The sequence below is a fragment of the Bos indicus genome, chromosome 15 (genome assembly GCF_029378745.1).
Source record: "Bos indicus isolate NIAB-ARS_2022 breed Sahiwal x Tharparkar chromosome 15, NIAB-ARS_B.indTharparkar_mat_pri_1.0, whole genome shotgun sequence".
NCBI lineage: Eukaryota > Metazoa > Chordata > Mammalia > Artiodactyla > Bovidae > Bos > Bos indicus.
Genome location: NC_091774.1, coordinates 53,976,240 through 53,988,962, shown reverse-complemented (window position 1 = coordinate 53,988,962; position 12,723 = coordinate 53,976,240). Strand labels below are relative to the sequence as shown.

The 12,723-nt window shown below is 40.5% G+C and overlaps 1 protein-coding gene across 2 annotated transcripts in view; it reads left to right on the top strand.

The window, feature by feature from the left end:
* C2CD3 (C2 domain containing 3 centriole elongation regulator) overlaps positions 1 to 12,723 on the top strand; it is a 125,660-nt gene that overhangs the window by 54,832 nt on the left and 58,105 nt on the right. For both annotated transcript variants that reach the window (XM_019974661.2, XM_070803880.1), the window contains 6 exons: positions 1,483 to 1,634; positions 3,457 to 3,703; positions 6,485 to 6,665; positions 8,153 to 8,336; positions 9,114 to 9,286; positions 10,941 to 11,064. In XM_019974661.2, coding sequence (XP_019830220.2) covers positions 1,483 to 1,634; positions 3,457 to 3,703; positions 6,485 to 6,665; positions 8,153 to 8,336; positions 9,114 to 9,286; positions 10,941 to 11,064 — 1,061 coding nt within the window. The remainder of the gene's footprint in view (positions 1 to 1,482; positions 1,635 to 3,456; positions 3,704 to 6,484; positions 6,666 to 8,152; positions 8,337 to 9,113; positions 9,287 to 10,940; positions 11,065 to 12,723) is intronic.

Sequence of the window (12,723 nt, the reverse complement as noted above, 5' to 3'; positions counted from 1 at the left end):
CACAATTGGATGGAAGGAAGAAAAGACATTGCCAACATTTTGAAACATTTTGTGTCTTTCTTTCTTTCTGTTCTGTCTGTTTATATGGTTCCTGCTATTTCTTTTGCCTGAATTCTGAGTTCTGTTTCCTTCTGTTTCCTCTAGGACTTTGATCAGTTAAACTTTTCTTTTCTGTTTCTAGTCTCTCATTCTTTATTTTTCCTTAGACTTATTTATTTCTCCACTGATTTAAATACTCATCTTACTTGATTTCTCAATAGAATTTGATGCTATTGCTTAAATTGTTTCCTCCCTTGATTTTTGTGGTTCTCTCCACTCATTTTCCTTCTGACTCAACAGCTGTTCTTCTCCAGTCGTTGAGCTAGTAGGAAACCTAGGTAAAGGACTGTGACCCCAGCACTTCTCCATCTCTCCTACTTCTAATTATTAGTATCCCTGTTCATTACTTTATGCTTAGCATTCTCCAGACAAACCCTCTTTCCCCGTGGTCACCATCTACTCCCATAGCTTCATTTGTGTGAAGATGACTTCCAAATCCACACTTCTTTGTAGGCCAGGCATTTCCCTCTGGTTCCGGTTCTCTGTGTCTAACTGCCTTCCGGTCGTCACCACCTAGATCTCTCAAGAGCCCTTTCCTCTTGGCACCTAACACATCCCCTGGCAAATTGCAGGTATTCAATAAAGTTGTGTAAATGGAAGAGTAATTCAGATGTATTCAAATCTGAATTTATTCTTCCTTCCAAATCTGTTCCTCTTCCTCCTATCTGCCCTAATTCATATTATAATTCACTGAGAAACCCAACCAGAACCTAGAAGTTGACCTTGAGTCTTTCTTTACGTAATGACTTACCAAATCCAGTAGATGCTACAAACTTAATTATCTCTGGAATAAATTATCTTATCTCTACTCCATTGCCACTGCTTTCATTCAGGCCCTCGTTCCTGTTCCAGATAGCTCGACGATTGTCCTACCTGTTTGTCTCTCTCTGTCCATTCCTTCTTCTGTGGACCAGCAGTAATGATCTTTCTAAAACACTAACCTGAATATTTTACTCCCCTGCTTAAAACATTTCAGTGATTCCCCATAGCCTTCAGGCTAGAATTTGGATCCTCATTTGGACTGTAAGACCCTGCCTGTACTTCTCCGGTGTCCTCTTCTCTGCACACTAGATAGTTCAGCTGTGCTCAACTACTTGCAGTTTTCTAAATATCCTCTTTTCCCACCTGTGCCCCAGAAGCCCTGTATAGATGAGCTTTGTCATCAGAGAATTCATGCTGTTTCGTATTTGGCCTTTATGTGTTTGTCTCTAAACAAGGCTATGGCTTTAGACTGAGGATACAGAGTGGGTTTTATTTTGATGTCTTCAGCTCCTAGCACTGTGCATGGCAAATAGGCTTTTAGTAAATGCTTGTTAAATAAAAGTTAATACTTTGTCTCAGATGTGGGGTTTGGTTTTGTTTTTCGGTTGTCCCTCTCCCCAGGTGATTCCTGTCTCTCTGTCTTCCAAATGTCTGGAAAGGCTTAAGAACAATGTGATGATAATTGAAACTTGGAACAAGGTGCGGAGCCCAGGACAGGACAAGCTTCTCGGGCTGGTGAAACTCCCCCTCCATCAGTTTTACATGTCATTCAAGTAAATAGGACCTTTTGAAGTATTCTTTTTTTACATTTTTAACTTTGTATGAACTTGAATAGGAGTATTTGCAGTTTGCAAACATATCCAGCCCAATAATTCCTTGGAGGACTTTTCTCAATTTCACTACATTTGCTCCTCTTTCTCCTAGGTTATTGCAGTCATACAGATACTGCTTTCTATGTTTCAGGCCCTATGCTAAGAACCTTACATACATCAAGTCCTTTAATCCTCACAACAACCCTCTCAGGCAGGTAAATTTTATTTCCCCTGTTTACAAATGAGGTAACAGAGGCACAGGAAAGTTAAATATTAATTTATAATATGTATTAAAGTAGTGGAACCAGGATTAGAACCCAGAGAATCTGGCTCTCTAGTCCACTCCCCTCACCAAGAAACTCAGCTGCCAAAGTTTATCACCTCACATAACTGATGGTTTATCTCTGTCACAAACTTTAGTTAGTATTGTTCGGATCAACCATTTGTAAGATTTCTATACTGAGCATTGTCTTTTAGACCTTCAGATTTGATTGCTGTACCTCATTTATCACTACTCAAACTTAGATGGGATATTGATTTATCTGCAAATCATTTCCATCCTCAGTATAAACTGTTCAGTTTTTGTTTCAAGGTACTGATTTTTAATTATTCTAGAACTGACCTCTTTCCTAACAACCTTCTCATGGTTCTGTGTTTTAAATGCTGCACCTAACACTTTGCAAAGAGCCCTATTGTGGCAGTGTCTCACTCACATGAGCCTTTCTATAACCCCAAGAAGTATTATCATTATCCCCATTTTACAAATGAGGAAGCTTATCATTTAACTTGGAGATGTCAGCCTCTCTGGCTTTCTTTTTATCATCCGTAAAATGAGGGTGATGACAGATATCCTACCTCCTTCTTGGAGCAGTTGTGAGGATCCAGTGAGAAAATAAAGGAATAAGCCTCTAGTGAACAGTTCAGTACTTACATGATGGTAACATCGGGAAGCCTGGTCAGGCTAAGGCGTTCTGCTGGAATCATGGATGTCATTGTCAGCTGTAAGCGTTTGGCTTTTTCCCCTTTTTTGTTGTGGTATTAGACTGGTCTGATATTCCCGTTTCTTTTTCATTTCCTTAGACCCCTTTCATTTCATTGCTGAGTGTGTAGAACAGTAATAGCTATCAATTACTAAGCACTTATCATGTTGGCATTTTATATCAGTTATCTCAGTTTAGTCCTAACAACAGCCCTTTGATGCAGGTTTTCTTACCTACAGTTTACAGATGGGGAAACACTTTCAAAAGTTATACTAATTACTTAGTCATACAGTAAGTAAGAGGCAGATGTAAGATTCAGCATGGTAATGAAGAGCATTTAGACTTTTTTCTCATCTGTGAATAGTGAAGAATAGCAACATTTGCCATGTTAGAAGGATTAAAGAAACTAAAATGCTTATGACATAGTAAGTACTCAGTAATTAGCAGATATTATTTGTAATATTACTCAAAACTTATCTGCTGGACTCCAAAATTTATATACTTTTTCTAGTTGACCACACTGCCTACCTCTAAAATACGCTCTTCAGCAACCCTTGGGGCCATGATAATACAGAGATAAGTTAGACACATCCCTTCCCCTTCAAATTGCTGCATTTGGAACTTAACCTGCCTGTCATTTTTACTTGATGGATTACGGGTAGAATCCTGTTTTTTCAAACCACCATTACTTTTCTAGTTGTAGGTCCATTTTTAACAAACTGAGAAAACAAATAAGAAATGAAGCAGCTCTATGACATGATTGATGATTGTTGTTTGCTGATGCACAATTTCTCTCTCTTTAGAGATCCCAAGGTTTCTCGCCTGCTGCTTGATGCTCGGTATCCAGTTGTTGCTGTCGACAGCTACATGCCTGTGATTGACGTGTTCTCAGGCCACCAAAATGGGAGTCTTCGGGTCTTTTTAGCTATGGGCTCTGCAGATCAGATAATAGCACTACAAAGATTAAAGAATGAAGAAGGAACACTTACTCCCTTCAACCCCAGGCCAGCCCATTTCCTGGACCAGCCATCTGTAGCTTCTGTTGCTATGGTAGTGACCAAACACTTGATTGTTTACAAAAAACATAATCTTATTTTAAGGTTTACAAGGTGATGCTTTGATAATTGGAGTGAACCTAAATCTGCCCTAAAAAAAAATAGTCTCAATGAAAAAAAGAAAAGGTAATCTGGGGGAGAAAATGGGGATGGGGTAAAGAGTGATCCTAAATGTAAACCAGCAAAATATTCTGTTTCTTGACCAAATCCATGTTGCAAAGTTTTCAAGTGACATTCTTAACTTTTCTACTCATAACTTAAAAGTAATTTGTTCTGTGCAGTTGTTCAGTTAAGAAAGCACATTGACATACTTTATTGTGTTTATTCTCTTATACATGAGGTAGGTCATTGTCATTCTCTTTTTTTAGGTAATGAAACAGAATTAGAATTTATGTTACTCATCCAGGGTCACGTAGCTGAGAACGGGAGAATTGCTGTTCAGACGCAGGTCTTCTGACTCTTAAGTCCACTATATCATGTCCTCCTGTATCTTACGTTTGATGTCTTTACTAGAATAGCCAAATCTCAGTCTCCACTGTATGTTATATTTTTAAAATCTGAATCTAAATGACAAATTGATTGCCTCTAGCAGAGAAAGAACTATTAGGAAAATATCTATTAGTAGGCTATTATTTATTTGTTATGAACTCTGAACTTTTTCTATTTTATATTCATGTCTATCTGTAGATAATAGTGGAGTTAATTTAAAAATAACATAAAAGCACAAATAAAGCTCATCTCTTTAATATTCCCAAGTTTTTTTTAGGCATTATGTGGTCCTCACATTGCAATGTAAACTTAGATTTTGTTAAATTTCATACCAAAGGTTAAAAAATGTTACTGTGAACACAAAAGAAGTCCTTAAAGGTTCAGTTCAGTTCAGTTGCTCAGTCATGTCTGACTCTTTGCAACCCCGTTGACTGCAGCATGCCAGGCTTCCCTGTCTATCACCAACTCCCAGAGCTTACTCGAACTCATGTCCATTAAGTCAGTGATGCCATCCAACCATCTTATCCTCTGTCGTCCCCTTCTCCTCCACCTTCAGTCTTTCCCAGCATCAGGGTCTTTTGCATTGAGTCAGTTCTTTGCGCCAGGTGGCCAAAGGATTGGAGTTTCAGCTTCAGCATCAGTCCTTCCAATGAATATTCAGGATTGATTTCCTTTAGGAAGGACTGTTTGGATCCCCTTGCTGTCCAAGGGACTCTCAAGAGTCTTCTCCAACACCACAGTTCAAAAGCAACAATTTTTCGGTGCTCAACTTTCTTTATAGTCCAACTCTCATATCCATACATGACTACTGGAAAAACCACAGCTTTGACTAGACGAATCTTTGTTGGCAAAGGAATGTCTCTGCTTTTTAATATGCTGCCTAGGTTGGTCATAACTTTTCTTCCAAGGAGCAAGCGTCTTTTAATTTCATGGCTGCGGTCACCATCTGCAGTGATTTTGGAGCCCCCAAAAATAAAGTCTGACACTGTTTCCATTGTTTCCCCACTTGCCATGAAGTGATAGGACCAGATGCCATGATCTTCATTTTCTGAATGTTGAGCTTTAAACCAATTTTTTCACTCTCTTTCACTTTCATCAAGAGGCTCTTTAGTTCTTCGCCTTCTGCCATAAGGGTGGTATCATCTGCATATCTCAGGTTATTGATATTTCTCCTGGCAATCTTGATTCCAGCTTGTACTTCATCCAGCCCAGCATTTCTCATGATGTACTCTGCATATAAGTTAAATATGCAGGTGACAATATACAGCCTTGACGTACTCCTTTTCTGATTTGGAACACAAATACAATTGTTCCTGCTTCTACACTCGGTGTCTCCTATCCAATTCAGTGTCTGCAGAACTGAATTGCTATAATACTGCATGGTTATATTAAGAAGCTGCTATAATTCTGAGGGTTTTTTAGCCTGTACTCTTCTTCTCTAGAGAATCAAAGTACAAGTTTTCTGCTTCCCTAAGGAACTTTTTTGAACAGCTGTCACTGACATATGCTTTTAGATTCCAAGGCAAAGACCTAATGCAATCTCTGTTCCACATATTTTGGGTTAGTAGTTAGACACTTAAACACATAAAAATCATACAGTCTGACCCTTATCTGAATCCTGAATTCCCCTTTGGTGAGTATTCCCAATAATCACTTATCTAGTGTCTGCTGAAGCTGTCTGGAATTGAGGAAAAGAACACTGGCTGTGGAGTCAGTCTACCTGAGTTCAGACCCTGGTTCCACTGTTGCTGGCTGTTAAATTAATATTAATAAATGCAAGGCTCAGAATAAGTAATACATACATTATTGTTATTAGAAGTACCTTCAGGAGCAGTGTATTTACTACCTCTCCACTAATAAACACTTGGTGTTACTCCTAGTGTCATTAAAAACAATAATTAATGTAATTAATACTTAGCTGCTTCAAATATGTGTTCTTTATCCTATTAAGGAAATAGCCTTCTATTCTTAGCATACAAAGAATCAGAAACATCTGATTAAATTTTATCAAATACCTTTTCAGCCTTTATTGAGGTAGTCACTTTTTTCCTTCCTCTGTTAGTGCATTGGATTGCATTTATGGATTTCCTAATATTGACCAAGTCTCACAGTCTAGAGTAAATGCTCCCTGATCTGATTACAGTGAGCAGTTGTGAGATTTATACACAATGAATATTAAGTATCTGCTTATTTCTTCATCTTTTCTCAGACTATACAGATAATAAGCATGAACACTCTATACAAATTACTCTTTAAAGCTCACCAGCATCTCTGTTTCGTTTCATAGGCAGGGGATCATGGAAATGGATTGATGGAGCACCACTTTGAACTCTTTGTAGACAAGGTTAAAGGGCTTGCCCCTCTTCAGGCCACAGTCTGGGGAGAAGCAGATTGTTATGTCCAGTACTACTTTCCAGTTCAAGACTCACAGTCCAGTGTGCTGAAAGGACCTGAGTTCCTTGAAAATGGTAGGTTTGGGAGATTAGGCCTTCTTATTCTTCTGTAGCTCTTTTATTGAATTTACTTAGAGATTTTTCTTCCTGAGTGAGTCTTGTGTTCCTCAGTATTTCTAGTCTTACCTGAGCAATGCAGGAGATACCCTGAGTTTTTGCTTTTCTTAAATTGTTTTTCGTAACATTTTATTTTGATTTGATTTCAAATTTATGGAAAAGTTGCAAAAATAATACAAAGAATTCCTGTATACCCTTTACCTGAATCCATCAATCATTTATATTTTGTCTCATTTAACATCATTTACAAGCCTATTCACTCTTACTATTAACATACAGTTGATTCTTATTGTCCATCATAATTATATCCTGTAAGGTCATCAAGAGCGCTAAATTAAGAGAATACTGAACCATTGTTACTAGGGGAAATATGTACACATACGTATCTCACATAGATCATAATCTTAAATCCTAAAGCAACTTACCGTGGTGGATTCTAGTGTCTTTATTTTACAGAAGAGAAAGCAAGGTTCAGAGTGTTAGTGACTGCGGCCACCCTACTAACAAGTGCCAAGGTTGGCACTTAAACCCTGTCGAGCTGGCCTTAGTGTAGAATTCCTGCACTACACTGTACTGTCCCTTACTGTCTCCAGCCTCTGGTCATCTCTGAGAGCTCAGACGAGCACAAAGTGTCGCTTTGTTTGATTGCAGCTGGGAATGAGCAAGTTGGGTGACTCAAATTTTCTGTCATTCTGAGCATGTCGTTAAGTAACTGTGAAAGTGCTGCCGGGATTAGTTTTGAGGTTCAAATAATGGACTTGTACCCAGGATATATAAAGCACTCTTAACAAATCAGTAATAAAAAGACAACCCAATTTAAAAATGGGCAAAGGATCTGAATAGACACTTCTCTATATAGAAATGGCTAATAAGTACATGAAAACATGGTTAACATTATTAGTCACTTGGGAGATAAAGATTGAAACAGTCACAAGGTACCGCTTCATACTTGCTGAGATGGCTATATATATGTTTTTAAATAGATTAATAAGTACTGGTAAGAAAGTAAAGAAAATAAAGTGCTGGAGCTCTCACAACACTGTCCACCAACAAAGGAATCTCTTCTGTATTATCATGGCACCTTAGGGGACCATAGCTACTAAGGAAGTGGACCTTGGTAGGAGTAATGCAGTCAGAAGATACAGATTCTGGTTCCAATCTGTGACGTAGTAGCTCTAAGACCTTTGGATTGACTGTGTAACCTCAGGGTACCCATATCCTCATCTGTGTAGCAGGAGAAATACCTGCTTTCTTTGCTCCTGGAGAAGGGAATAGCTACCCACTCCAGTATTCTTGCATGGAGAATTCCATGGACAAAGAAGCCTGGTGGGCTACAGTCTAGTATGAGGATAAAATTGAATAATACTGGATATTAACATTCTTTCTTATTACATTTAAGGCACTTAATGACGTGTTGAGTTATTCTGAACTTTTCTTTTCCAAAGGAATCACCCTGAAGCCTTTTAGATCTGCAGCCACACTCTGTGTTCCAGACCCCGTCTTTAACAGCAGACACCATCACTCTCTCCTGTTGCCAGCTGAGGTTCCAGTGCAGAGGCTCCTGCTTAGCACCTTCTCTGCGCATGGGCTTGTCCCTGGAGGTGGAGTCCAGTTTGAAATCTGGTGCAGGTACATTATGCGTAATCCATTCCTGTGCCTAGGAAAGAAGTGCACAGTCATAGAGCATCCTTCCCTTAATTAGCCCTGGTTGAACTGTAAGCAAAGTGGCCCCTTCTGCCCTGTTTAATATTATTTAGAGGAGTTTGGTAGTGCCTCTTATCCAGCTTTTACCATAATCTGTTAAATTGTTAGGCTTTTGGGAGCAGTTTGTATCTCTTGCTTCTAACCACTACTTATATTTGGAAGAGAAGTTTTCATTTTTATCTCCTACTGTCACTTAACATGTATTAGTCACCTTTCTTCTGCTTCTCTTTTTGCCTTACATTGTTCAGGCCCTTGCTATATCATGCCTCAATTATTGTAATACCCTCCTAACTGGTCTCTTCACTTCTAGACTCGTTTCTTGTAATCTGTTCTTCCCACCACCAGAAGACTAGCCTTTGTGAAATAATAATTCCACTCATGGCACAGAACCACTTGTGCTGCAGGATGGATGTTGTCAGGAGAAGCTACTCCCAAAGGGCAAAGCCAGATGCTGATTCCTCAACCGAAAACCTGTGAGAAGCTGGGCTTTGTCTTGAACACAGAGTATAATTTATGGGGTTCCTCCTGCAGGTTATGGGCAGTAAATCCAGCCAGACACAACCACAGCTGCATACCTACCACAAATACAGAACAATCAGGCTCCAAAGAAAACTAGTTACTGAAAGCTTATCCCTGGAACAGACTGACTCATTCGTCCACCTAATTCTTTGAACTGACAGCTTGTGCTTTTGTGGCTTACAGATACTATTATCCTAATGTGAGAGACCAGATGGTCGCCAAAGGAACCTTGCCATTATCAAGGATCTGTGCCTTGGTAACCATGCAGCACCGTGAGGACGGGGGCATACAGACCTTTAATCTCCCTTTAACCCCCAGGCTTGAGAATAGGAAAGAACTGAGGAACCAGTCATCAGGTAATTGAAGACATCTACCTTTCCCTTTCAAAGGCAGGATATGTGAATATCCCTTTTCCCTCTAAATTAGTGATTCTTCACATTTTGTGGTACTTACCCTTTTAAGAATTTGATAAAAACTGAGGCACGTTCTCTTAGAAAATGAGTAGAATACATATTGCAAATTTTGAATATAATTTTAGAAAATTCATAGTTATATAGACTATGTACATAAATGTTGCTTGTCTCATCTCACCTTTAACTTCAGTAGCATTTGACAAGCCCTCATGACACAAATCCCAAGTATTATGTAGGTATACTCAGAGAATTATTATTCCAAGGCAACATGATGTAGGATTGGAAGAAAATAGCATGAAGTGGAAATTCACTGTGAGGGAGGCGAGAGTCAGGATTTAAAGTTAGAAGGGATTAGTTAGAATTGGAGTTTTGAATTCTGTCCTAATGGTTCCAGCAAGATGACCTATCCTTCAAATACATCATGAATAACTAGAATGAGCCTCATAAATCAAGTTACTCTTCCCTCTTCCTGGACAGTATCTGCCCAAAGGCTTTATCTTGTTATATTAAGATTGAGTTGTTCCTCCTGACCCTCACTGATCAGCTTGTTCTGTTGTTCCTTAAAGCTTTCCCTGGGGACTTCTCTAGTGGATAATAGATAAGAATCCACCTGCCAGTGCAGGGGATATGGGTTTGATCCCTAGTCCAGGAAGATTCCACATGCTATAGAGCAAGTAGAGCCCAAGAGCCGGGACTGCTGAGCCCACATGCTGCAGCTACTGAAGCCCGTGAACCTAGAGCCTGTGCTCCACAACAAGGGAAGCCTCAGCAATGAGAGGCTTGCGCACCGTAACTAGGAGGAGCCCCCACTCTCTACAGCTAGAGAAGGTCCACATGTAGCAACTGAGACCCAGTGCAGTCAGAAATAAGTAATTTAAAAACAAAATTTATTTTTAGTTTTGGCTGCACTGGGTCTTCGTTACTATGTGGACTTTTTCTCTAGTTTCAGAAAGCGGGGGCTGCTCTTTGTTGCCCCCACAAGTGGGGGCCCTGTTGTTGCAGAGCATAGGCTCTGGGGCACATGGGCTCAGTGGCTATAGTGTTTGGGCTTAGTTGCCCTGCAGCACATGAAATCTTCCTGGACCAGGGATCAAACTCATGTCCCCTGCATTGACGAGTAGATTCCCAAGCACTGGAATACCAGGGAAGTCCAGGAGAATTTTTATTAAAAGATGGCATGTGAAGGTGTTTCAGGTGGTGGTGGTAGGAGGGTGATGGAAATGTGTGAGTGTGAAAATCTTTTAAAGATTTTAAAAACAAAGGTTAGAGTCCATCTCAATTCTATAAAAATAACTGGGATTACGTTCTACCTCTGTTAGTTATGGGATTTTTACAAGCCGCTGAATCTCTGAGCCATAGTTTTCATAGATATAAAGTGAAAATTGTGACTTCTATTCTGCTTTATTAATCCTAAAGTACAATAATATAATGTGATTCTGACCATAGACAGATTGTTTCACTGCTGAGGCCCCTTACTGTTCATTAGGATTATAGTGTTTAATCTCTTCCTTCCTTCCTGACTAGGACTTAGGGTTTGGTAGAACAGAAGATTATTTCAACCAGCCATTTGATTTTTCCTTTCACCCTCATTCTTCAGGCTTACTGGATGTGGGCCTAAGGTACAGGCGTACTCCAAGGACAGCAGAGGGAGTTCTTGCTGCCCGAACTGTCTCCATCTCAGTCCAGATTATCAGAGCCTGTGGTTTACAAGCAGCAGCCAAGTAAGTTCACCTTAGAAAAGCAATTCTCAAACCAAACCTTTCTCCATTGCAGTCCACGTAATTTGTGATGCTCAGATAACATAAAACTTCCTTGGGTACAATCTTCAGTTTATTAACCACAATTCTGCTCTTTTCTTTTTCTCTTAAGAAAGCACGTAGGAATATAAGTGAATAAATCACTTGCATATGTTGCTGTTTTAACTGTTATTAGCAACTTAGTTCCTTGAGCTTGTCCAGCAGTTTATCCTCTACCCTGCTGCTGCTAATGTTGAGTCGCATAAGTCATGCCCGGCTCTTTACAACCCCATAGACTGTAGCCCACCAGGCTCCTCTGTCCATGGGATTCTCCAGGCAAGAATCCTGGAGTGGCTTGCCATTCCCTTCTCCAGGAGATCCTCCCGACCCGGGGACTGAACTCAGACCTCCCCTGCTGTAGGCAGATTGCCATGTGAGCCACTAGGGAAGCCCTCTACTCTACTCACCCCTTAACCCAAGGCCAGACCCTATGCCCTCCAACCATGCCAAGACCAATCACTATTACAGATCCTCTGTAGTCTCATGTTCAGTCTGAGTACCACCTTCTGATTTTCTGGCTCATTCCCCTTTAGTCTGTTGTCAGTACAGAAGCCAGTGAGCTTATGAAAACTTAAATAGATCTTGACACACATCTACTTAAAACCCACCGATGCCTTTCCATCTCATTTAGAGTAAAAACCAGAGCCTTTTAAATGCCTGTAAGACCCCACATGATCTGACTCCATTATCTTTATGACCTCCTCTGCTCCTGGTAGTTGCTGCTCTGCTCACTCCACTCCAGCCACTGGCTTTTTTATTGCTTCTGCCCACATGCTCTTCTTCCCCTCAGGGCCTTTGCCTTGCTGTTTTCTCTGCCTGAAATACTGTTTCTCTGTATAAACGGCATGGCCTTCTCTTGCCTCCATTGCTCATTCTTCTCTCTACTTTGGATGTTCTTCCTTATTTTGTCCTCTAAACAAACTTCCGTTTTCGGCAAGGCTTTGCAGCCTTCCTCCATCTCTCCCTACATGTTGATAGAACTGGTGCTTTGTCCTTTGTCTACTAGCTCCATGTTGCAGCACATAGCAGTCTGTTTCCAATACTTGCAGACATGAGTTTTCCTCCACTAGGCTGTGAATTCCTCTGCATGCACACACTGCCTGAACTCTTCTCTGTACCCCCACCACAGAGCATCGTTCCAGCACATAACAAGTGCTCAGCTAAGAAAGAGAATTTGGGACTTCCCTGGTGGTCCAATGGCTAAGACTCCATGCATCCGATCCAGGGGGCCCAGGTTCAATCTCTTGTCAGGGATCTGGATCCTGTATGCCACAAGTAAGAGTTCATATGCTGCAACTAAAGGGCCCATATGCCATGACTAAGACCCAGGAGAGCCAAATAAATCAGTTCAGTGTAGTCACTCAGTGGTGTCCGACTCTGTGACCCCATGGACTACAGTACACTAGGCCTCCCGTTCCATCGCCAACTTCCGGAGTTTACTCAAATTCATGGACATTGAGTCAGTGATGCTGTCCAACCATCTCATCCTCTGTCATCCCCTTCTCCTCCCACCTTCAATCTTTCCCAGCATCAGGGTCTTTTCAAATGAGTCAGTTCTTCGCATCAGGTGGCCAGAGTATTGGA